Source organism: Ambystoma mexicanum, chromosome 2q (genome assembly GCF_040938575.1).
Source record: "Ambystoma mexicanum isolate Mex_15411 chromosome 2q, UKY_AmexF1_1, whole genome shotgun sequence".
Classification (NCBI taxonomy): Eukaryota; Metazoa; Chordata; class Amphibia; order Caudata; family Ambystomatidae; genus Ambystoma; species Ambystoma mexicanum.
This window is the reverse complement of record NC_090924.1, coordinates 1,456,628,189-1,456,654,961: the sequence shown is the minus strand read 5'-3', so window position 1 is coordinate 1,456,654,961 and position 26,773 is coordinate 1,456,628,189. Positions and strand designations below refer to the sequence as shown.

The following is a 26,773-nucleotide window of genomic DNA, read 5'->3' as shown; positions in this document are numbered from 1 at the left end:
GTTGGAGTATGTACCCCCCCAATCACACCCAGTTGGACTATGTATCTCTCCCACCCCAATCACACCCAGTTGGAGTATGTATATCTCCCCCCCCCAAATCACACTGCCATGTGCTTGCCCTGCTACTCACCAAGTAGCCACGAACGTTGTCCGGCTTGTCGCTCCATGTAGCGTGGTATGGTTGAGTTCCGCAGGACCATTGAATCATGGGCTGATCCGGGAAATCGGGCACAACAATGTGTGATTATCTTGTTTGCGTCACATACCATTTGGACATTGATAGAGTGGAATAGCTTTCTGTTTCGGTAGACTACTTCATTGTGATGTGGGACCACCAATTCCACATGTGTACAGTCGATGGCTCCGATGCAACTTGGGATGCCTGCCAGTGCATAGAAGCCAACTTTGGTGTTTGCGATCTCCTGGGCAGTCCGTGGCAGGAATATGTGTTCACATGCATGCTTCAGGAGGGCATAGAGTACCTGGTTCAGCGTGCGTGAGAATACTGGTTGTGAGATGCCATGCATCTGCCCCACTGTATGCTGGTAGGTGCCTGTGGCCAGGAAGTGGAGCACAGTCACCACCGTCAGTAGCGGGGGGGTGGCAGTTCTGATGTCTATGAGGCTCACAATGTCGTCATGTATCATGTCCACAATGCTGGTGATGGTATCCCGGTCCAGACGGTACAGGGTGTGTATCTGCTCAGGGGTTAGGTTAAATGGACTGGCTCAGATCCTGGGTATTGGTGGCTGCCTCTGTGGTATTACTAGGTGCCCTGGTGGTGCTTGCTGAGCCTGTCTTGCCTTCCTCCTCCTCTTCCTGCATCTCCTCTGTGCTGCCTGTTGTTGTTGCTGCTGCACTGCAATCATATCCTCCAGCCCATGTAATGCTGCTAGTATTGGAATCATCTTGGTGTGGGAAGGGGTGTGTGAAGGGGTGTGGTGTGCTCCATTTGTGCTGGCACAGTCTCCATTGCCTCCACCTGTGCTAATTGTGTCCACCTGTGGCAGGTGGGATCACTGCTCAGTTCTCTTAACGGGTGGTTCGCGATGCCGGTATTAGCGCCATGCCGGTAAGGGGTTTTGGGAGCTTTACCATGCCGCTATTTGCATGCCCGCATGGCTTGTGATGGTGTGCTATTAGCGACATGGCGCTATTTACGGGATGTAGGGTTGCGCGCCCGCAGACAAGCCGCTATTAGTGGCACCGTACTTAGCGGTGCCGCTAATAGCGGTAACCCGGGTCATAATTGGGGTTGGGATTTAACGATACCGGTATTCCATTACCGGTAATGTTAATCCCTTAATGCACAAAGTGTAATGAGGCCCTAAGTAAAGTTAATGGACAAATTTGCCCTTTTCTGGGGGACAGTAGTCAGCCTCAGAAATGGAGTGGGCGGGAAGTCCAAAAGACAACCCTGTGTCACTGCACTGAAGGTGCTGTGTAACACACAAAAGAAGGGGCCTACTGAAGTGGTGTAGTCCAGAGTCCACAATCACAAAAAAAGATGAAATAGACATGGCAAAACACAAGTAAGAGTGGGAAAAAGGGGTACACTCTTACTAAGTGGAAAAACAAGCTCCAGAAATCCAGCAAAGCTGCTGGGGGACTCACTAGATAAGAGAAATTAGCCATAGAATGAGAATTCTCCCTAACACCGGCACCCCAAAGAACGGCTACAGGCCACGCAGAAGCCCTGGCGTGGAGAATGAGCCAAGGAGTCATAGTACGTAGTGGGCTGAGGAGCATGGAAATGCCCAGGTAGCTTGTGACTGAAGACAGCAGAGATACAGCAGTATAGGCCGGGGCAGACCACCCCCCATGGGCACAGCAGGGGACAATGAGAGCTGGGAGAGGGGGCCCAGCAGGGCAAGGCAGGGACTCCGGTATGGCAGAGTGGTTATATTAACAATAAGCCTTCCAATAGGCAGAGATAGGAATGGTGCAGGCTTTGCTGATACAGGTGAAGCAAGTAGTAGTAGCCAAGGTAGTGCGAGTGTGTGGTCGGGCAGCGTATCCAGCAAATGATCATTAGTAGTCTTGGAGGGTACACACGTTGACAGCACTTTATGGGGGCACAGTGGGCAATTGTGACATCTCAGTACGAGCACAAACGATCCGGTTCCACTGGTAGTGTGCAATGGTGAGGCCTCAGGGATCTCAGGCCAAAGAGGTGCCCCGCTCGCAACCTGGTGCCCTTCACAGGTGTTAGCAGTGGTATGGAAGGCAGGGGGTACGCCTCCAGCGGGCCACTCAATGGGCGGCTGCAACTCGTTGTGCGTCCCCAGCACATAGAATGAGTAGAATATCACATGGTGCAGGGGCACTTCAAGGGGCCAGGGAAGCCGCAGAAAGGAGCAGGAGAGTACCTCGAGTACCACCCCAGATCCTCACCTGTGCGGGCGGCCGACCAGACCTCACTGCGGTCTCCGGATGCATGCTGCCAGGAGGGATACGGTAGTAGCACACACCAGGAATTATTTGGCAGCACCCACTTCAGAAGTGCTTGTATGATGAAGGGCATAGGCAGCCCCAGGGCCAGCAGCTCCGCGTGGATCACCCACCACTCACGCCACCCCCTCTTCTCAGGTCCGGAGTATAGCGCAAGGGTTGTACACAAACCGCTGAGCCCGCCGCTCCAGATTATTAGTCCACAGCAGGATGGCAGCTGTAACAAGTCGCCACCCCGTGGCGCAGTCCACAGGTGTCAACCACAGCACGGGCGAGGCCGTCTCTCCGCACCGCACTCCAAGGGCAGGCTACCAATGATGGGTGTAGCAGTAGTCGCATGAGCTGGTGGCACAGCAAGCATTGAGCGCGGCTGGCCACCATGTCTAGACGGGCGTGGAGGAGCCCAATACCGCTCGAGCGAAGTTAGCCGCCGGCAAGGCATCAGCTGCGGCCAGGCAACTGTCAGTCGTAGTAGGGTTCTGGGGCTCCAATTTCACCCCAGAGTGGGAGCAAATACACCCAGGGGTGTTCACAACAAACAGTAGTGAGTTCAAGGAGAGAATGTTAAGCCAGACCGCTGATGATGTCGGATTTGCGCCAACGCCACACGGAGCTCTGGAGCTAGGCGGCCATTTCCTAGGCTGCTCAACAGCACCCCCAGGTAAGTGCTAATATGTAATAAGCTAGGTGGAAGGAGGGAAAGAAGGGGTGGTGGGGAAAGTGTTAACCAAGGTGGAAGGAGTGGGAGTAGGGAGGGGCATCTGGGGTGTCTAAAGTTCTTATATTGTTGACAGAGAGAGTATTTGGAAGAAGGAGGGAGTGGAGTAATGATAGTGACATGTTAGGTATAAGAAGGTTTAAGCAGGTGGTGTGTTAGGCTTGTAATTGAAAGTTGGCAGTGTACTAGTGTTTGTGTAGTTCTTAGAAGGAGGATTCCTGTGAGTTGTGATCTCTTATATTTCATAAGGTGGGGCCAATGGAAGACAATGATTGGCCTCAGTGTTTTTTGCACCAACATTTGAGATGTTAGCTAAAGGAATGAATGGTGTCATGAGGGGCTAGAAGAGTGAATGGCCTTGTGGCTGAGCTTTAGGATTTTGAGTTCTATTGCTGAAGTGATATGGTTGTGAGGTGTGAGCTTTAGTAGGTATTGTGCAGCTCTATTTTGGATAATCTGGAGCGATTTCCGATTTTCGGAGGACAGACCCATATATAGAATTGCAGTTACCCTCGTTTGGAGAGTATTTGGGCATTCTTTATTATGATCTTTTGGTGAAGGTCCAAGTAGGGGAGTATCTTTCTGAGGATGTGGTGAGGTCATTTTTTTTTAGTGAGCTCTTTTATATGTGGTTTAAGGGATAGTTCATTGTCTATTAGGATTACCAGGTTCCGTGCTTGTGAAGTAGGTGAAGGGCGGGTTCCTAGCTCAGTTGGCCATATAGAAGGTAGGCAGTGAATGTGTGAGGTACAGAAGACCATGACCTGTCTTGCTGGGGTGGAGGCATAAGTTGTTTTGAGACATCCATTTTTGTATAGCTGTATAGCATTGCCCAGTTGCTGGATTCAATTTTTGGTGAAATAGAGAAGACAAGCTGTGTGTTGTCTGCCTATCCTTGACATACGGGTGTGAAGTGTTCTTCAATGTGCATAATGGCCTTGCTATAGGGATATGATGAGTCCTGAAACACTCCTTGAGTAACTTCTCTAGGTTATGATAGGAAATCTCAGATGTTTACTGTTGTGATGCGGTTTTGATATGTGATGATATGATATTTTATTTATATCGCTCTCGTACACAAGTGTTTCAAAAAGCGACCAGGCAAAGGGACGGGAACAAAGGGAAACAAAACAACGATCTTACTAGGCCCAGCGACATTGAGAACGCGCAAGGGCATGGAAAAGGGAAAAGGGGGGAAAGTGCATGGAAGGGGGGAGAAGTGGAAAGTGTGGAACAGAGGAGAGAACAGAATAACTAATAAGTAATACAAATAAAGAAATAAAGGTGATTAAAAGTGGAAGTGCAGATTAGTCAGATAAGGTATATCAGATAAGTGCAGAAGAAAAGTGGGAGGGGGACTGTGTGGGTATAGATGCAGACCCAGTGCAGGGGTGGCCCGGAGGTAGTGCAGGAGGGTTGCAGGGTGCACAGTGCAGAGAGAGAAAAACAGATCAGCAGTGGAGAAGATGAGCAAAGGCAGAAGCGAAGAGGAAGGTCTTGAGGTGCTTCCGGAACCGAAGATGGTTCTCCCCAAGTTTCAAGGTGGCCGGGAGGCTGATCCAAAAGGTGGCCCCAGCCGAAGATAGAGATCTGCCCCCAGCTTGTTTCTTTGAAAAACAACTGACCCTGAGGGAGTTATAAGTAGAGGAGCGAAGGGCTCGAGAGGGGAGGTATTTGCGCAGGGATAGTTGAAGGTATATTGGACCCAGGCCCCAGAAAGTCTTGTGGGCTATGTAGAGGGTTTTAAATGTAATCCATGCACCCACTGGGAGCCAAAGAATGGATTTCAGAGCTGGAGAGATACGATCCCAGGGCTTGAGGACAAGGATAAGTCTTGCAGTCCTGTTCTGGATTAGTTGTAAAGGGCAGAGAGTGGAGGCAGGTAGATTTAGAAAGAGGCTGTTACAGTAGTCCAACCTAGAGAGAACAAGAGCTTGGGAGTCTGTGAGCTTCTGAGGGAAGGAGAGGAAAGGCAGAGTACCTCTAAGGAGGTGCAGTAAGAAGTTTGACTTTTTAGAGACGTCAGAGATATGTGCGGAGAAGGAAAGTGTGGAGTCAAAGATGACCAAGAGGTTTTAGCATCTCAGGTAGGGGTAGGAGAAGGGCCAAGGGAGGTTGGACAGAGATTGAGGGGAAAGGATGGAGAAGGTGTACCAATGAGGAGGATCTTAGTCGTATTGGCAATTAATCAAAGATCGTTGGCGGCACATCAATTTTGAATGGCGTTTAGGCAATCAGAGATGAGGGAAGGAGATGAGGTGGCTGAAGGTAGCCTGAAAATTAGTTGGGTGTCATTAGCATAGCACTGTAAGTTTGAGCAGAAAATGGAAATGCAGTAGCCAAGTGTTGCCGGGTATTGTTTGAAAAGCCAGGGCGAGAGGTTAGACCCCCTGGGAAACACCACAGGTAGAGAGGGAGATAGAACATAGGAAGGACCCAAGTTGGACCTGGGAGAGTTGATCAGAAAGGAAAGAGGACAGCCATGCCAGAGCCGGATTAGTGATACCCAGGTTGTCAGAGAGACAATTGAGCAGGGTGGTATGGTTGACCGTGTCCAAAGCAGAGGAGAGATCAAGTAGGATGAGGACAGAGGGAATTTTGGAGAGAAGACTCATTCCATTTTAGAATTTGGGTGCCCAGGTGCAAATGCAAGTGTTTAAGGAGTGTGGGGCAACTGGTGGTGTCAAATGCTGGAGAGAAGTCTTGAAATATGAGGCAGGTAGGAGTGTTGTTATCGAGTGCAAGCAAGATGTGTATTTCAATGCATAGAAGTTCGGTTGCAGTGCTTTTGTGGGGTCTGAAAGCAGAATGATTGTTGTAGAGGAGGATGTGCTTTTCTGGGAATTGGGTGAGATGGCTGCATTCTAGTTCCTCCATGATTGTTCTAGATTAGAGATTTGAAACTGTATTTATATAACAAAAAATTGATTAATGTAAGGTAGCCTTCACTACGAGAGCGTAGCCATAACCGGAACTTACCATTTCAGTCTTTTTTTGTGGAAACATTGTCTCCCTTGCTCCAGCATTGGCTGATTTCTGCCATCACTCATTTGCAACTGGATCCTTCCCCTCAAGCACTTCCTTGTAATTGTAAATGGTAATTATAACAGTTTATTTGTAAAGCGCGTGTACACAAGTGAAGTGCGTCAAAGCGGGGAGAAAAGAGGGGGACAAACATTGTCATTCTTAGGCCTTGAAGATTCTGAATGTTCTAACAGCAATAACTAGCATACTAGGCCAGGACATTTATACCAGTATAACTGTACCAAAGAATTGGGGTGAAAGTGGGGTGGGGCAGGAGAGGAACAAACAAGGCAAAAAAGGTTAGTCTTCAGTTCGCCTATGCTTGCAGACATAATCAACTAGGGAGGGAAGATAGAGGAGGACAGGAGAGACAAACATGCTAAGCCTAGTACATTCAAAGGTCATGCAAGTGCGCAGACAGAAGTGCGGGGGAGGGAGACAAGTGCGCCCAGTCCAGCAGGGGCAAGGGTTAAGTGCAGAGTGGGTGTCACTCTCATGGAACGTATTTTCGAGTGCAGTAAGGTCAAGCAGAGTGCGTAGGCCCAGAGGCAAGTGCAGGATCCTCTCCTCAAAAAACCTTCCACCAATCCTTCCTGTCCGGCAAACTACCACCCTATCTCCACTACCCCCGTTCTGGATAAACATTTGAAGAAGCTGGCCATCTCCCAGCTTGTCCACCACACGGAATCTGTTGGTTGCCTGCATGACCACCAGTCTAGCTTTAGAGCTGCCGGAGGAATGGAAACTACTCTCCTGAACACCCGTGAAGACTTGCTCACTAATCTTGGTTCTAGCTCTCCCTCTGTCCTCATCCTTCTTGACTATTTCTCTGCCTTTGTCATGGTCAATCATGCCACCCTGATAAAGTGACTCTGGGATACCCTTGGTTTCACGGACCTGGCGAAGGACTGGTTGACCTACTTCCTCTCTGACTGTCCCTCCCAGGTTGAACTGGGCCCTTTCCTCTCTACCATCTCACTCTCCACCTGTGGTGTCCCTCAGGGCTCTATCCTCTCACCATGGCTCTTCAGTAACTACTTGTCCCCCCTAGCCTGTTTGAACTCCACATTCTCCCCTGATTTTCAGTGTTATGCTGATGACCCGCTGCTCTCTTTCAAGCTGCCCTCCTCTACCTCCTCTTCTTTCTCTCCCATTCCTGACTGCCTGCCTGCTATCCAGGCATGGTGCACTACTAGTGATCTCTGCCTTAATGCCAGTAAGACAGAGATCCTTCTCATCGGGACTCCAGCTGCCTTTTTCCTCCTTGGGCCTCTTCCCCCTACCTTCTTATTCAACTACAAACATTGGTGTCATCTTTGACTCCACTCTCTCCTTCTCTCCTCAACTCACAGACCTTGCCAAGAAGGACCACTTTCAGCTGTACCTCCTCAGATGCATTCTCCCCTTCCTCCAGAAATGCAATGTCTCCAGAGCTCTGGTTTTCACTAGGTCTGACTACTCCAACAGCCTCTTCCTCAATCTTCCTAGCTCCTCCCTTTACCCCCTTCAACTAACTCAGAATTGGACTGCAAGACTTATCCTTGGCCTCAAGCCCAGGGACCACATCTCTCCAGCCCTCAAATATCTCCTCTGGCTCCCGGTTGCTGCAAGGATCAAGTTCAAGACCCTGTGCATCATCCACAAGGCTTTCTGTGGCCTTGGACCATGCTACTTCCAACAGTCTCTCCCCAAATACCCCCCTACTAGAGCACTTTGCTCGTCTAGCCCTAACTCTGCAAAGCAGACGTTTTTCCAAGCAGAGAGTGGGGGATGGATCTCTCTCCTCGGCAGGTGCCTCCCTCTGAAATGGCCTCCCTGCTCCTCTCAGACTTAAAGAAAGTGCTACAATTGGTTCCCAAGAAGCTCTTGGCAACAGTAGTCTCATCCCCCACATTGGGAGCACTGGACTACCGTAATGGTATTGACTTGTGCCAACCAGACTTTCTGATCCATCGGCTCCAGGTACTACAAAACTCGACATCACACGTGGCTTTGATTGCCCCAAGACGTTCCTCTGCCGTGACCTTTATCGGCTATGCTGCAGTGGCTTCTTGTGAGAATCCATATAAAGTTTAAGCTATTGTGCATTGCACACCAGGCTTTTTCTCTCACCGGCCCGACTTTTCTTCAGGGGAAACTGATTCGCTATACAACTGAGCGTCCCCTGGACTATGCCTCCTCAAATGTGTTGCAAGCTCCTCGATTCAGCAAATCTAGAGCAGGTGGACTCTCCTTTTTGGTTTTGGTCTCTACATTATGGAACTCTCTGCCTGTAAACCTGTGAGAGATCCCAGGTCATCTTTGCTTTCGGAAGGCCCTGAAGACCTTCCTCTGTTAAGGAGGTCTGCATTTTCTTTTTAGCACCTCTCTGTGTTTCCGGCTGTTTCAGCGCCAAGGTGCCTTCTGGCCTTAGTCTTGCGCTCTATACATTTTGTTACATTACATTACAAATGCAGCTAGTTTGCTGCGCCCTCTGAGAAAAATACACAAAGACATACCTTGATGATAGAATCATCCATAGCCCCACATGGGAGTATCTCTTGCAACAGATGCAAGTAGTTTGCTCCACCCTCTGAGAAGCCAGTTTCATTGCCCATCTCACCACGTGCATCCTCATGACATCATCTGTAACATACTTGTGCTACCAAATGTAGTTGCTCAAACCTTGATTAACACAGTGTTCCCATGCCAGAGATATAGCGAGATCTCTCTTGTTTCAGTGGCATTGATTCACAGTTGAAGACCTTTCTAAAGAGTATATTTTTCAGGTGCTTTCTGAAGAGTGAGTACTTTGCTTTTGGGCTCCGGGTTGGACGGAGAGAATTAGGGAATGGTGGGCTTTGACCTGTGATGCACCTGACTCTCTCCCTCTGCTGCCTGGGCAATAGTTACAGGATCTAATATGAGTGACAGAGCCGAGGTCTCATGGAAATAGGGAGTGTGGGACCAGCTTCTCATATAATCTGTTTATTAGAGAGGGCTTCTAGTTCCCTTCTCATCTGCACAAGAAGCATATGGAAGAGCTGTAAGACGTGTTTTGGTTAACAATGATTCACTAGTAAGATACCTCTATGTTAAGTGATATCTTTCGATATCTGTGTTCAGCTTGCAGGACACAGATCCAGGCAGGGTCAAGTCAGGCGTTTGTCCTTTTGTGGTTGATAAATTCAGTACTGTATAAATCCATGACCCCTATTAATAAAGCGCTTAGAAGAAGGACGGATTGCTTTGAGGCCCACTTAAGGGACTCAGATCTGGGTGTTCTATAATGGTAGGGGTGGCTGGGGATGTAATGGTAGAGTTATTTAGAACTCTGATGAGCGCTATGGGAGGGCTACTGACAGTTGTCTGGTGGGTAAAGATCAGAAGACATAGGTACATTAGCAGGCTACGGGCTGTGGTACTCATGATGTGGAATTATGTAAGAGGTGCCGTGTTCTAGGTTGAAGTACCCTCTAAGTGGTGGCATATGCGTATACTAAGCTAGGCTAAGTTTGAAATAGGCACAGTGGGCTGCAACTCCTACATTCAAAATGGGCACAGTGGACAGAATTCAAAATAGGCAAAGTAAGCTGCAAAGGCTAAATTCAAAACAGACACAGTGGATAATAATAAAAAAGTAGCCTTGTTAAATGATGCTCTGTTCTAAATAGTGTGTTTGGTCATTCATTAGCTGGGTCATATCATAAAGTACTCCGAGAGGTCTCAAGTCTTTGCGTGTTTCCCCATTAGGTACTGTTTGGTGTTCCGCTCCGGCCTTAGGAGGATGACGTAGCATTTGGGGATGAAGATACAGCCCAGGAGCCCAGCACTGGAGCTCAGGATGGCAAAGATCTCCACGGCCACCATGTACTTACCCTTGGTGCTCATGTACGCTGGGATGAAGGCGACCCAGACACTGCAGAACACCAGCATGCTGAAGGTGATAAGCTGGGCCTCATTAAAACTATCTGGTAACTTTCTAGCTATGGAGGCAACAATAAAGCTCAGAAGAGCCAACAATCCCATATAACCAACCACAGAATAGAACCCAATGACGGAGCCTTCATTGCACTGTAAGATCATCTTCCCTGTCTCTGATGTGGTGTCAATGTCTGGGAACGGGGCAGCGTGAATGAGCCACATGGTGCAGATCAACACCTGCACCAGCGTGCAGAGAAGCAGTAGATAGCTCGACACTCGGGTGCCCACCCACTTCCTGAACTTGCTGCCGGGCTTTGTGGCTTTAAAAGCAATGATGAGGGTGATGGTTTTTCCAAGAACAGAAGATGCAGCAATTGTGAAGATCAAGCCGAAGGAGGTTTGTTGGAGGAGGCAGGATGCCTTTGAAGGACGCCCAATAAACAGAAGAGAGCAGAGGAAGCACAGCATGAGGGAGAGGAGGAGAGTGTAGCTGAGATCCCGGTTATTGGCTTTAACAAGAGGGGTGTTGCGGTATTTAATAAATATTCCCAGCATAACAGCAGTGAGGAGGGAGAAGAAACTTGCAATGGAAAATAAGGCCACACCCAGAGGATCCTCATAGGACAGGAACTCTATGATCCGTGGAATACAGGCATCTCTTCTCTCATTCGACCACTGATCTCGTGGGCACTTAATGCAGTTTGCCATATCTACATAGAAAATAAAACAGTTTAGTGTCACAAAAGCTTATTAAAAAAGAGAAAGGTAAACAGGAAGAGAACAGGCACTGAAATAGAAAAAATAAGATGATCTGTGACTGTAAATATGTGTTCATAGAATATGCCTGATTCCAGCATGCTCAGAGCCTCGAGAGAGAACCACGTCCCTTAGATGTTCATGGAGTACCCTCTGATGAGCAGTTTTAAAGTGTGCTCTGACTCTTAATATTTGCAGAGGTCTAACCTGGTCCTTTGTGGCATAGCAAACTTCAGATTCCTCCATAAAAATATGATTTCTCCTATGTATTCTGGCATGCATCAACCCACTCATCCAAGCCCTGCAACATCACTGTGCATTGCTGGCAGCAGAAAAATCATAATGGCCACTGGAAAGCATGCTGCTCACCAGAAATCACCAGAAAATGCACAGTGAAAATCTGAGAAATAGGCTGCCATCCACTTTTGCCTATATTAGTGAGCACAGGAGATCAATGCCTAAAACCACCATTGGGCTGCTACACACACAGTAGCCTGAAACCACTTGGAAATAGCAATACTGATTGCCAAAAGCAACCCAGAGCTGTTTGGGAATTCCTTTTTTTTGATTGTCAAAATGTGCTAAAATCATGGCTCACAAATCACCAAAAAGATCAAACCTTCTTGTTGGGTGTTCCACATTACTCTACTGCAAGAATCCACATCAGTACAATGTCAGCAAGAATCATATGCTATCAAGTTAAATCCGCTTTTAAAGATAGACAGCTGTCAAAAATGGGTGTAGTACCGTTACGCATCTCTGTCAGGTGCTGGCGATTTAAAATTCTGACAGGAGAGCTGCGTTTCAGAAGCTAAATATGCCAAAGAAGAGAATTCCATCAAAACGCCATATAGAGTGCTAAACAGTGATTTCATGTTGAAAGAGACTTGATTTAAAGATATATTGCTTATTTTAAGTTTATAAAATGTATTTTTTTTTTACAAGGAACTAAGTTGCAATTGACTAGAAGGCAATCTGATTTAATTAAAACTTCAAGAGGCCTTCTGTCCATGGGAACCCTTCACACCTGGCCTTCCCACCAACAGGAGAGAATGTTGCATGGACATGTTAATTAAAACGGAGAAGATTCCTATGCTGGCAGGAGGAAAGAGAGACAATAGAGTCTTTCAACTGAATGGAATATGCTGATTTTGGTGTGACTGGCCAGCAACTGCTCTCGGAGAGACAGGCCATGTGACCTCTGAGTCAGAGCCAAGCTTCTGGGGAAGGAGACAAACCATTTTGGATTCAGAGAGCCCAGCAAATGTATGTTTTATGAAATTGCTTATAACAGATTGCACCAAGTGGACCAAAATGTCAAACTTTGAGATTCTTAAAATGACAAATTCACTCTTAGTTCAAGACTAAGCTGGACGCCGTGGGATGTTCTGAGACCAAACTCTGGGATTTATTAATATTGTAGACACAGTGTTTATGATAGAAACATAAAAAAACTTACAGTAATATGTTCAAAGAGGGTGTGCATGTCTGTGTAAAATTTGGTGTAGAACCAATATTGAGAAATTCACCAAGAACGAAAATAAGTTGTCATTTCTGAACCCAAGCTTGTAGGAACATGGGGATTGGACAGAGACCTGCCTTAATTCAACTGTGAGGTGTATATGTATTCTCAACAACTTGTGTATCTGGGAAATATGTTTTTGGGAAAAATTGATTTTCTAAGTAAAAGCAAAGGGGAGTTTCTTCACTAGATTGTAAAACACAGCATCACTCTGACTCATTCTGACATGCTAATCCTTTCTCCAGTCAGGTCACAGGGAATCCTTTAACCTATTAAATCCTTAGGGGGTTGGTCATGTAGAATCAGCCTCCCCACCCACTTTGAAAACACATAAAAAGAGACCGCTTAGGACAGGCAAGGACACACTCCCTTTTCCACTTCAACTGATTCCTGCGAAGCACTCTGCCGGACCAGATCCAGACAATATCCAGACTCCAGACCCGAGATAGATCCAGAGACCAGACTCTAGAACCAAGCTCCAGAACCTGAAGTGGAGGCCTAACCCAAAAGCAGAATCCTTCGCAGCAGGCCTCAGAACTTTAGCAACCTGATTCTCACATTCAACAGCTGGGCAGAGCTGTTCTATTCTAGCCAAGAACCCTCTGCTAGGACCGAGGTCCAGACCCAGAAAGCAGCGCTGTATCCAGAACCCGTCAGACCCCGACCAGAGCCCGTGCTGTGAGCAGAACCAGTGCCTGAGACCATCCGGTGGTGAGTGAAGTCCAAACCTGACCAGATCGGTGACGAGGCCCATTTCCATTCCATTCCAAACCTAGGAGTGAGTATCTAGTCTAGAACTGTACAGAACCAATTTCTTAGTTTAAAGTAATCCTGTTCCATTCATTTCAACCTGTCCAGAACTGCATTTAGAATTTTGTGTCCATCCTGTGATTTCAAATCTGTAAAAGCGCCTTTATCATTCTGAAATCTTGACTTTATTTCTGTAAATCTACCTTCACAAAAACGTCTGTATCTTTTGAACCGTCCTAGAAGCGAAATGTAATGCTCATTTTAAAGCTCAGAGCCTCAGCTTTCCAACAAACCTAAAACGACATTCCAATTCATTATAGTTTTTCCGTTATCGCGATTTACGCAAGCGGAAAGAGTGCCGCTAATTGCAATTTAGCTCCATTTCACCACTTGTAAGAATAGCTTTTTCTTGTTTACAACTGCTGAATTTCATTTTCAATTTGATAATCATTCATGAATCATTGCTAGTGTTGACCTGAACCAATCTATTACTCATCCTGAATCTCTTTTTAGTAAATTAAAATCATTTTAGCATATTTTTCCATCCATTACAATCACATTCCAAAGCGTTTTGACCTATATTTTAAAATCATACCTGTTTTCGCTAAGCTTGCTGGGGGGAACCGGAATTGATCTGCATTCTTGATTGTATTGTTGAAACCTGTGTACCCTTCTTCTCATCTCTTCATACTGCATAGTGGGGGGAGTGAGTAGTCACAGGGGAAAAAGTGACCATATTATCTTTTGATTGAACTCATATCAAGGTTTATTTCTGCGTTGCATTCTTTCCCATTATTTCATTTCCTTGTATCACATAAAAGTATTCTCTGCTACCTTACCCTTCATATCCATACTCCTAAGAGATTGTGCTATTGGAATATTACCCATTGTTGATCCCTGTTATATTCATAAGTGTGCTTATTTTATTCATAAAATTGTAATATATATATTGTTTAATTCTTCTAATAAACCTTTTAATTTGCAAAACAAACCTACCTCTTGGCTCAGTGAGGTCAGGGGGATCTAAAGAGAAGGACGTTATATAAGGGTTCAACATCCAGATTTAAGAACTTTGACATAAAAATATACAAATAAGGGCTTCCATTGGGCATCACAGACTAGGCATTGGCTTAGTTGGACTGCTACATTGAAGTCACTTACAGTATGGAGCTTGTTTTTATTTATTTAACAGCTCTTCTAAATGTGCAAGAGTTGGTCGATATTTGTATAAAGGAGTGCAAATCCAGTTCTGCTTGGACGCTGCAGGCCCAGGGCTCATATCGTAGATATGAAAATGAAACTGGGCAGCTGGACATATGGTTAGTGCCCGGGTGCTCTATTTTGGACTGCTGCGTGAGTAGGATAAGGTGATTATGCCCTCTATCACAAATAGAAATAACAGGTTGCCTGTACTCAGCGCATTGTCTTACATTCAATTTTTCGTTTATGTATCTTATGTAGTCTTGAGAGAAAGTCTATGGGTCTCAACAGAAGTTGGGCGGTAACCCTTAAAAATGATGTTAAGAAGGCCACCGGGGGGGTGCAGGCGATGGCAGCCTGAGCCCAGAGCTCCCTCATCCACTGGGCTGTTTTGGGACCTGAGCCCCCCTAATTGGCCCCCCAGTGGGAAAAGGACGGCAGAATTGAGGGTGGGATCCCCCACTGACCATACAGTAACAATCTAGAGTCTGGGGTCCCCCTTAAAAGGTAGAACTGGAAAAAGTAAAGGAGCATCGCAGAGATGAAGAGCTTCCCCGCAAGGGAGCGGACATCTGTGGCTTGTAGGAAGGCACGTCAGAAGCCAAAGTTTGAAGTGAGGAGCTCTTGACCCCTCACACAAGTGGATCCTGCAGTGCTGACCACCTCTCACCTCCCATGTCGGTCCTGTGAGGGAGAGAGACCGATACACAGAGAGGGAGGTGGCATCCTTGCGAGAGACAGCGCGTGGTAGGGGCCCTACAGCAACGAATGAGCTCAGGTGGAGTCCCGTCTCCAGGAAGCCAACCCTCAGCCCATGCATAGTGCGGGACAAAGCCACCGGCCCGACAAGGACAGCAACTGACTGCAGAGTGAGGACAGCGAGAGCAACGTCCCTGTGAGGAGCGAAGGAGGAGCAGGGACACGGTTCCCTTGAAGTGATCCCACGGATGGCTGGAGGGGGTCGCAGCCTCCCTCCTCTTGCGCCCCGACCCTTCAACCTTCATTTGAAGGTCTTTTAGTAGGCAAGCCTTGCGTGAGGTATGAAGGTGGCACGGGCGGACCGCGAGACAGAGAGGACACCTAGAGTGAGTGCGGGACAGGCCGCCCCCCTCCCCTCCTGGCGGGCGGATGGCCACACGATTAGCTGAGAAGCCTGGGGTGAGGACGAGAGCAAGTCAACTGGGCTAATTGAAGACATATCAGGGTGCTGATACCCCCCACACCAAGGATACAGCCAAGTGTTTTACTGTCAGAGCACTTACCCACAGCCCAAAATGCAAACAACCTGAACGGGGAGATAAGCATTACACAGCCGAAGGGGACGGGTGTCTTGGAGGCTTGGTAGCACTGCTACAACTAAAGCAAAAGGGGGCTAAACTGGCAGTATCAGGGGACTGAGGAAGTGGTCCAGCTTGTGTAGCCATTAGCGCTGGGCTGGCCCGCAGATATGGAATAACACCCTTACGGGCACAGAGTGAAGAGGAGAACACTGTTAATGGTGGGAGAAAAGAAAGGATAAAGGTGAGATTAAAGAGAGTTTACAGAGGGGGTGAACAAGGGGACCTTGAAGCTGAGAGATGAGAAGGTGATTGGGGAGCAGGCCGGAGCTCTGGGGCCTTGACCACACCCTGCCAACATCCAGAAAAACACAATGCGCCTAGGAGAAGCCCCCTATATAAGGTGTTGTGGAGGAAGTCCTGGGAGGAGAAGGGTGAGGACCGGAACAATCCCACAAGGAGCAGAAACTAAGTTGAAGCAATCTGGGGCAAGTTGTGGGAAGCATTGATGACCCAACTGACCTGAGGTGGCATAGGTAGAGGTGAGGGCCCCCAGGTACATCCCTGGGGTGTTTGCCCACCTCGAAGAGGCTCTGCAGACTGTTCCAACACAAGGAGAGAGGGTTGGCCCCGGAAAAGGGACATGAGAAGGCTGCAGCACATGTGTGTGCTTCCAGGACCTTTCTGGAGTGTGTGCCCGTCTCGGGGGGCCCTAACCACTACAACTGCTTTAGGAGGACACCATCCACATGGCACAGGAAAGAGGGAGAGGACGGTACATAGAAGAAAAGTTGGGGTGGACACCCCCCGCACCCTCACCTGCCCCACGGGGACCTAACAGCATCAAGTGCCCCCGGTCAAGTAGCCCGCCCACTAGAGGAACACCAATATCTGGAGGGACGAAGTTGGATGAGTTGGAGGGAGATACTCTAGGAATTCCACTACCATGAGTTCACAAGAAGCTGTGACAGGCCGGACCCAGACAGATGACGGACTGAGCGTTGGAACAGGTGGAAGATTCCATGTCCATGAAAAGGGACATTGCAACTATATTGCAGTAAATAAGAGACATGCGAGCGGACATTGGGCATAGGCTCGAGAAGATGGACCAGAGAGTAGATAAAGTAGAAGATCGGCTACAGGAATTGGAGGCCAACCAATCATCAGTCGACATCTTGGAAACACACATTGATACCTGACTGTCCGCCCTGGAGAAGAAGGATGAGGAGAGGGCCCTGCAAATGGACGATTTTGAGAACAGGGAAAGGAGAAATAACCTGAGGTTCTTCGGCCTTCCGGAGGAAGAGAGGAAAACGTAGAGGGACATATGTCCAGCGGTCAAAGTTGTGATATGCCTCCTGTTCGGGAACAATGCAACAACGGACCCCACTATTGACAGGGCCCATATGGTGGGGGGCTGACCCGGGGGGGGTGAAGCCAGGGGGACGAGCCAGAGGGACGAGCCGGGGACCCTCACTCCATTCTCGTCCACTTCCACTACTATGCTGAAAAGGTGAAAATCTTGGAGGAAGCCAGGAAAGCCAATACTATCACATATAACAATGCAAGAATAAGAATCTTTCCAGACCTCTCTGCGTTCGCCCTGGCCAGATGATGGATGTGAAGCCCACTGACACAATGCCTACGGGAGAAGGGAATCCGATACCAATGGGACTACCCATTCTCGCTTTCCTTTGAATACATGGGCCACAACTGGTCACTGAAGACAACATTAAAGGGGTGATCCGGAGGATGTGGACAATGCGAAGGAGCAGAGATAGCCAATGGTGGAGGCGGTGAGAGGGAAAAGTGAGAGAGGGGCCACGAAGGACAGGAGACTGATTCCAGATCGAGAAAGTTTAAGAAAGTTTAACACCCCTCAACCCCCCCAAAACGGCGGTCCAGGAAACTCCCAATAGTGAGGAAGGCCACAGGCTGGGCAAAGGAAAACATACCAGCATATGAACCTGGATCTGGTTCACAACCCCTGCTGACAGCAAGTATGAGGGGATATACTGTAAAGTGATGTGTTAATAAGATGACAGTCATCGCGGTGGGTGGGGGTGGTGGGGGAGAGGAGTCTTTGACGGGTTGCGGGTGAGAAATTGGGGAGCTCTACCCAAACAGTGTTTATAAGGATGTGCCCAGAGGGAACGGGCAAACTGGTGGTCCAGTCAAGCAGCAGCAATGGTCAAACTTTTTGGCTGGGTGCCGGGCAAGGGGGAAAAGCAGGGAAGGGGCTACGGGATGTGTAGTTGGGGAGGAGGGCAGTTGGGGGCAGGCCCCACCCAGGGGGGTCTGGGGTTTGTTGAAGCAGGCTCAGGGAACTCACTGGGTGAGGGGAAAAGAACCGGGCATCCATGGAGGAGGGATAGTTGAAGTGTACCATGCCCCTTACAAGATCAAAACGAGGGGAGTGGCGATTGTTATGGCTAATGACCTAGGCTTCAAGATAGAGGCTTTGATTTAGGACCCAGAAGGCCGGTACCTGTCCATTAGAGGGGAATTTCAAGGGACTCCCCTCACATTCGGTATGATCTAAATTACGAACGATGGTCAAGTGTCCTTCTGGGAGGGGGCCAGAGTTAAAATGAGATTATTCGTGGAGAGTACTCTTATAGTAACAGGGGACTTCAACATGGCATTAGACCCGGCTAGAGACAGGAAAAGATTGTAATCACTATTACAGCAATGGATCATTCCGCGTCACAGGGTTTCTGTAGAGTCATCCTTGACCTGGGTCTAGTGGACACACTCCATAGCTCAGCCATGGGGGGAGAGCCTTACACATATTACTCAAATATCTAGGCAACATTTTCAAGGATCAACTATATCCTGGTGGAATGTGCCCTACTCCCCCATACACAAAACCTATGGGTGGACCCGGCTCCTTGGTCGGACCATGACCTAGTACGAGTCACGTTGAAGGGGGATTGGGGTCGCCAGCGTAGGGGGAGGCTGAAATGCAATGATGCCCTTCAAATGGACATGGTAACAGCCAAAACAGTGTTGTACAACATAGTACAATACATAAAATTGAACGATAATGGAGAGGTCAGCCCACATATCCTATGGGACGCATTTAAACCACCATCCAAGGGGTCCGAATAAAAATAGGGGCACCAAAGAAAAGGCAAAGGGACAGCCAGGAAAAGTCCCTGCAAGAAAAAATAGTGCAAATACAACCGGGGCAGGTATCCGGTGGTTCTTTCACCCCGGAGCAGGCAGCGACCCTGGACCACCGCAAGACCCAACTGAGGGACCTGTTTGTCAGAACTCTCAGAATCCGTAATGATGGAACCAAGCTTGGACCCGTAGTGTAGCCATAGAATTCTTTCTACAAATGTAACCCTCTGAACACACAAGGTAAATACAGAGGTATCAATTAGTCGAAAGATAAGGAACACCACACGAACAACCAGGCTCTGCAAAGAAACAAGATGGACAACTTAGACTTGGAGTCAAAATATACTATGCCAGGTATGAGGAAATAGCCAACTAAACACCGACCAGAGTAGGATAAGGGTCCCAAGAGCTCTTGGTCAAGAAGGGTGAAGGCAAGGCTGGATCAAAGATGTGATCTAGTACACAGAATAGATTAAATGAGGCTAGGAAAAGATTCAAGAACAATAGAATGCAAGGAAGCAGGGAGACTAACCACTTGTCCTGATGATATCATAGTACCAAATGAACACCCAGGGCCTCATTACAACCCGGGTGTTAAGGGGTTAACGGCGCCGTAAAAGGTGTCGGCGCCGTTAAACCCTTAACGCCTGATTATGAGGTCCCTTTGCGGGTTGCACTTTAACGCCTGCTTTTAGCAGGCGTTAAAAAACCAACCGGCAAAGGGACCTAGGAGCTAATTACGGCACCGTAATTTACGGTGCCGTAATTAGCGCCTTCCCCATTCCCATTGAGCCCTATGGGCCAAAAATGGGAATGGGGAAGGGGCCATGGTGAATGGGGAATTACCGCCCCGCCAACCTTGGAATGGGGCGGTAATTCCCCATGGCGGACCCCGGCATGACCATGGCGCTAATAGCACCATGGTTTAGCGCTGGGGTCGTAATGAGGCCCCCAGTGTACTAGTACCTAAAACCGATGGCACGAGGACGCCTAATCGGAATGAGGCAGTCTCTAGTCCCAATCCTATCCCGCCGGCACGAGGACGCCTAATGACTTCAGCATAGAGGGTGGCATCCTCAAGTTCAGCGCTTCTCTTCTATGTACACTAGGGTGTTGTTGGTAAATTCACAGGCCAAATAATGATGTGAGACGATAAACCCACCTTCCGGGACCAGTTTGTTGATGTGTGGCTGTTTCGCAGAGCGTGCTGGAAGTATCATACGGGAAGAAATGATATTCATGTCGGATAATCCAAATCGGCAGGCAAGGGCAGAGAGAGATCAGGGGATTCGAATCGATAAGCAGACGCATGGTCGTATGGCAGACCGGGGTCAGTGCACGGGTAGACAGGCAGATCCAAATCAGTAGGCAAGCGGGTTGTCATCAACGGACCAGGTTCAGTGCATGAGTAGACAAACAGATCCAACTCGGCAGGCAATTGAGGGTAGGTAAGCTGTCCGGGTCATAATGAATCACAAGGTAGCGGGGAGAGGAACAGAGGCAAGGAAAATAACACAGTCAGCAAAAATACAAGACAGGACGAAGCCTCGGCTGATTACAAAATCAGAAGCGAGGAACTGAGCAACCTGGAAGTGTAATGTCGGTTGCCATGGAAATCACACCCTCAGCGTAACATACTGTGAGGAGAACATAATGGACGCCATAGTCGCCATGGTAACCCGTATCCATTGTATCTATGGAATCGGGTATAACAAAAGCGTTGTTTCACGCTCTGAAGTTTATTTCCATGAGAAAAGGAACAAATTGACACAGGATCAGGACAAAACCTGACACTGTTGCTGAGCAGGACCGAAAAGAACCTCCTATTCCCATAGCTCTCAACTCACACGCTTTTGGCGGGTGTCACCCGCCTTGTAAAGAGCTGACTCACCCGCCAAGCCTCTTGCACGGCCATTCATTTCAATGGGCGTTTCACCCGCCAAAAACAAAATCGGGTGATTTCACCCGCCTTTGAAACACAAATGGTTGAGAGCTATGTATTCCTCAGACATAAGTACTATGAAAAGGTGGACAGGGCCGATAGAATATTGGCGTGGAAGCGTGAGGGAGGCCAGGAAAAGTAAAATGGTCCGAGCCATGAAAACAGATGGGGGGCCGCTGAGGTATGATACCCTGGGTATTGGGAGGGCCTTTAAGCACTACAACGAACAATTGTACAAATCGGAATTCAATGGGGACGAGACCCTGATAGAAGATTTTCTAACAAAGCTACCCATACCGGGTCTAACGTGGGACAATGATGAAAGACTAGAGGCACCGTTATCAGAGGAGGAAATCGTCCAGGCAATAAAGACGATGAAGGAGGTACAACGCTGGAGAAGATGGGTTCTCAGTGAACCTTTTCAAGCTATATTGTTCTACCCTGGCCCCATACCTAGCGAGGGTCTTTAATGTAGTTCTCGAGGGGGACAACCTGGCAGAGACAATGATGGGAGCCATTATAGTGGTTCTACCAAAGGAGGGCAATGACCCAATGGAATGCTCCTCCTTCTACCCAGTGTCAGGGGTCAAATAATATTCAGAGCACCATTGACCTTATGCACTATGCACAGGGGTCTGAACTCAATGCCAACCTGCTCTCCCTTGACACAGAGAAAGCCTTCAGCAGAGTGGAATGGAGGTATATGGCAGTTCTTCTACAGAAAAAGGGATTTGGTGAATGCACAAGAAAGGCGAGAGTGCAGGTAAATGGGGAGCTGTCAGCCCCCTTCAGCCTTACAAGGGGTATGAATCAGGGTGCCCTGTATCCCCTTTGATATATGTGCTCACGATGGAATCACTGGCGATAGCCGTGAGGAACCACCCGAGAATACAGGGGATGCAAAGGGTACAGGTCAAATTCAAACTCTCTCTGTTCACAGACAATATCTTGGGGTAACTGATTGATGCCCCAACAACTCTTCCAGTCCTGCTCTCATTAATAACTACCTTTAAAGTCTTCTCGGGCCTAAAAATCTATAATTCTAAATCTATATTGTTGCCTCTCCAGGCAGCTGATCCAGTCCAAGACCCAGTAAATAGCTTCTTGGGGGTCAAAGTCAAAAAAGTGGCAATCCAATACCTGGGAGTGCAATTGACTATAAACCTAGCATCGCTGGCAACAACTAACTTTGGCCCATTGCTGTCCACCATTAAAGTAACTGCACAACACTGATTTCGTGAAGCGTTTGGACTTTGGCCACAGTGGGGAACCAGCCCCTGAACTCACAGTTGCAACGTTTGAACAAACTCCCATGTTCTGGGAATGTACCACACTGTATCAGTAACAGAGACTGCTTCAGTTATTTGCTGCTTATTTTCTTGAGGAGAATCAACTAGTTTAGAATTGGCCCATATATCTGCCCCCCCAGGAGGGCTTTGGGTTTTCCAACGCAGTTTGAATAACATACGTCTTGCCTTGAAAAGGACCCGTTGCTCTGGGTCGAAACACGTGTCGGCAGTCTTGTTTTTGCATCATTTCATAAAATCTGTTTCAACAGCGTATTTTGACTGAAGAATCTACTTGCTTTGGACTCTTTGTTTCACCGTATCTGTTGTCCAGTTACACACTCAATTTGAATAGGACATTTACCATTTGCTCAGGGCTGCGCAATCATTTAGAGGTGACAATTTCAAGTGTTTGCACCATTAAAGTAGATCTTAACCGGTGGGCCAACATGATTTTTTCCTGGTATGGCCGTATGGCAGCGGTAAAGATGAATGTGTTGATATGTTGCCGAGACGCCTGTACCTCTTTACAGCCCTCCACATGAAGGTACAGGAAGCAACTTTCAAAGAGAGAACTTTGAAACTATTTATATTGCAGGGCAAGACTCCAAGGACCAAACGATCAACTCTTACCCTCCCCAGGGAGCAGGGGGGCTTCGTCCTTCCAGACTTCTGACTACACTACTATGCAGACCAGCTCAGGGTGTTATTGGAACGCATGCAGGATGAAATGGGTACGTACTGGAATTACCTGGAGGAAATGGACGCACACCTGGTCAACGTGAGGGACCTGTTGTGTGCCTCCCATATTGATGTACCGAGCAGACTACTCGACCACCCCACCCTAGGAGTGCTGTGGTTCTTGTGGATGGGGGAGGGGTAAACGCACAGAGAACCTATCATCATGGCCCTGCCCAATGGTCTCGCTCTGGGATCCCGTTATAAAACTGGGAGATGGGGGTTTCCGCTATTTGGAAGACTGGTCTGAGAAAGGGCTGGAGAGGGTGGGACAGCTGTTCCAAGAGGGGGAATTCCTACCCTATGAGGCAGTAGAAGAGGCTATGGGAATTGATTGGTAAAGTCACAGTATTTGAATACTTCTGGTTGATGGGACTCCTAAGCGATCGAAAATAGGGAGTGAAATTGAAGAGACCACTAACCCTGTTCAAAAAGGTATTAGACTCGACCACCACGCAGAAAGGTATGGTGTCCAAACTGTGCAAGGTTATGAACATCCGTGATAAAAATAATAGGCAAGGATTTCCAACAATATTGGAATGAGCTAGTGGAGGAGGAACTTACGGAAGAGGTATGGAGTAAGATATACAAGATAGCATTTCATGGGAATCCTTTATGGCCGACATGGAATACAATTTCAAGGTACTCCAGGGATGGCATAGAGACCCTCTCAAGAGATCTAAGATGTTTGCAAGGGTCTCTCCACTGTGCCTAAAGGGGTGCGGCCAAGTCGGTTCGCGGGATCCTATGTGGTGGTATTGCCCACGTGTACAAGCCTACTGAGAGAACCTACAGGGGCGGATAGCTGAGGTCATAGGAGAATCACTCCAGCAAGACCCACTGCAAATGTTGCTAGGGGTTCCACCGAGAGAATCAGAGACATGCAGGAACCCCAGGATGTGGGAGACAATGCTGCGGGCAGGGAGGGTAGCTCTGGCCCAAAAGTGGAAAAGTGCAATGATCCCTAACAGAACAGATTGATTGAATACATTGAAAAATATGTTTCTGATGGATAATTTGGCGGCAATAGGGAATGATGAGGTGGGCACATTCAGGACTGCCTGGGACGGGCCATACAGAAATGGGGATGGGATGTGCATTAGTGGAGGGGTGATTCTGTGGCGATGGGATATGCATTAGTGGAGGGGTGATTCTGACGCTCCAAGGAGAAGGGAGTGTGATGGCAGAAATAGATGGTACCCAGAAGGGCGATACTCCAAGGACGAATCCAAAAACTTGGAATATGGTCCCCAGATGGGGAGTTTAATACATAGTGAAGAGTCACTGATCCGTTTGTTTGATCTATTTGATCTGGTTGCACAAGTAACCACCATTTTTTTTGTTTTGATCGGGGGGCAGGGGAGGAGGGAGGGGACATGTGTTGTTCATGAGGACTGGTAAAGCTTCAATGTGATATGTAATATGGTCCTTGTTTCAAATGTTTAAATGGCAATAAAAGTTAAAGTAAACAATTTCGGTAATGGAATTAGTGCCACCAATACCGCTCCGCGGATCACGAGCTGACAGAAATACTGCTGACTGTAAAATCCACCGGTGCCATTACAAGAGGCACTATCAAAGCTGGCGATATTTGCACCGGAAACTCCAAGCGCAATCACAACCGCATCACAAATCCATATGCAGCGTTTATACAGGCGAACACAGTGCAATTGCCTCCAGCCTCCATCAGGAGGTAAATGAACACAGGCATCAAATATGAAGCCACAGGTGATCCCATTCCACTCCAGAGGGCTATATAAGGCACACCCATACCCCACACACTGTTTCCAACACCATGCTGCCACTACCCACTGTGAGCTGGTACAGACATCTGTACATTCTGCACCTGGAATTAGAGCTACAGGACAACCAGGCCAGGGTGCAGGAGGGCAGGGGGAGGTTGTAGAGGAGAAGAGCCCAAGAAAGGTGTTGTGAGAAACCAGAAGGTGTCTCACCCACTAGTACCCAGGGATATGTCATCCAGGTGGACAGGACACGCCCATCACTTTTGGATCCAGTTCCTGGGGGTGGACCAATGCGGGAGGAACACCTGGGTGAGGGGTCTTCGGGGAGTGCGAGTGGCACAACCTGTAGTACCAAAGACTATGGAAGACAGAGAGAGCTGAGTCTCAAAGGCAAACCCAGGTTGTTATTGCTGTGGCAGACAGACAAGAGAGGCAAAAAGGCTGCCCCTTTTGACAAGAGTTATTCAGCGGAAGAGTGCCTTGCCTACTTCAAGTTGTTGAAATATTTTGAAGTATATCGTGTTGAAGCATGTCTAAAAGTACAAATCCCTGAAACTGTTGCAGCAGTCCAGAATACTGAAGCTGTAGTGGTATATCTGGTTGTCAGTGGATGTAGTATTGTAGTAGTCCAAACTAAGAGATGTACTATGCGACAAAGGTGATGGTTTGCATAGTGAATGAAGTAGAAGTAAAGTTGTTCAAGTAGAAGCAGCAACACTAAGAAGTCATCCTGACAAATATACCATTGTGAAGCTCAAACTGGTAACCAAGAAAATACTAACTGTTAGCAAAAAACTGTGTATGGCTGGTGGTTGTGGATATTGCATTTCTTTTGAACTGTGGCAAGTCTTCTTGAGGAAGGTGAAAAAGCATTGTGGCTGGGATTACCATTGATGCTATTTGGAGAACGTGGAAAGCAGATATTTCAACAAGAAGAGATTTGCTAGTAGAACAAACGCTTTCATTGACTTTGAAATATCAACAACTGATATGAGACATTTCTTTCTTTGGTTGAACACAAACAGACCTGACTCTGAATCCCGGGAGAAGGGAAATCACCCAGGTCATTAGAAGGTTATTCAGAGACTGTGAATGATGTTCATGTGATGTTACATTGCCATATACTTTCTTTGTATATTTGCTGCTTAGTGTTGAGGGCCAGTTATCCGGTGTTACAGTGTGTTCCCTTGGCTTTAGTTAGGTTTGGAAATCCTCAGCAGAGTAGGTATAGTGAGTCATTTCTTCAACATAATTTCTCTAATAAAATTGTAAATGCTGGTAAATCATCAAACAGTTGTCCACCTCACATTGCTGACCCCTCACACTGTGAGGAGCCCACCCGAGAAACTGCACAGCACTTGCTTAATCAATGTCTGAAGTTCATGTCAGTTCATCTGAAATAGCTGAACAAATTTGAATGAAACCTCGATCAACAAATCTCAGATCATTTTTGGGAATATTATATTTCTGGTATGTCCTTTACCTTGCAAATGCACTTCACACAATATGGATTACAGTTACTATTCATTCAAAATGAGAAGACTGTCCTTCCATAAGACCATGAATTCTGTATTTTAAAGTATATGATTGACCTCTCTTTTTTAATCTTTATACTTTTGAAATGCCCAGTCTCTGGTTAATCCATTTTTATTAAAGTACGAATGTTATAATCTAAAGTATGATTCTTCGCTCAGCTAACACACATGATATTCAGGGACTATATTCTGAGCTTTGCCACAGTAAAGAATCAAGACAATAAAGAAAAGAAAGCTTAATGTTCTCATACTGTGCTGGAAATGCTTTTCCCCTGTTCTAAAAATAATTCATTTCATTTTTATAGTTTTTTTTTTTAAATATAAAACTATAAAAACAAATTAATATTTTGATGTTAGGTTGCATTATTATTATTTTAACGTTCTTGCTGTTTACGTAGTTCATTTACTTGTTCATTTACTTTCCTTTTCTTTCAAAATCCTTCTTTCCGTTGTACGAATATTTTCATTGTACCCTAATGATCTGCAAAGTTTTATACTCAACTCAATCACATCAATAATGAAGAACAGTAAAAAAAGAATCCAATAGAGGGACTTCCATGTTAGACTTTACTATAAGTTGATTAGAATTTCTACCCCTAAGGAAAGTGATGCATTATTTCATTATGCAAGTGGCACTGTTGTTCCTGCACTCAAGGGTATGTGGTGCACTATTTCTGCGTGCATGTTCCTGCACCCCACAGTGCATTATTTCTGCATGCACGTGGCACTGTCATTCCTGTAGCACAAGAGCAAGTAGTACATAATAACTGCCACCAGTTGTTGCTGTCAATTTCAGGAAG

At 47.2% G+C, this 26,773-nt stretch overlaps 1 protein-coding gene across 1 annotated transcript in view; it reads right to left on the bottom strand.

Moving 5' to 3' along the window:
* Positions 1 to 9,898: 9,898 nt before the first annotated feature.
* LOC138568883 (vomeronasal type-2 receptor 26-like) overlaps positions 9,899 to 26,773 on the bottom strand; it is a 109,406-nt gene continuing 92,531 nt past the window's right edge. The window contains exon 4 of the mRNA XM_069646664.1: positions 9,899 to 10,806. Within this exon, the coding sequence (XP_069502765.1) occupies positions 9,899 to 10,806 (908 nt within the window). The remainder of the gene's footprint in view (positions 10,807 to 26,773) is intronic.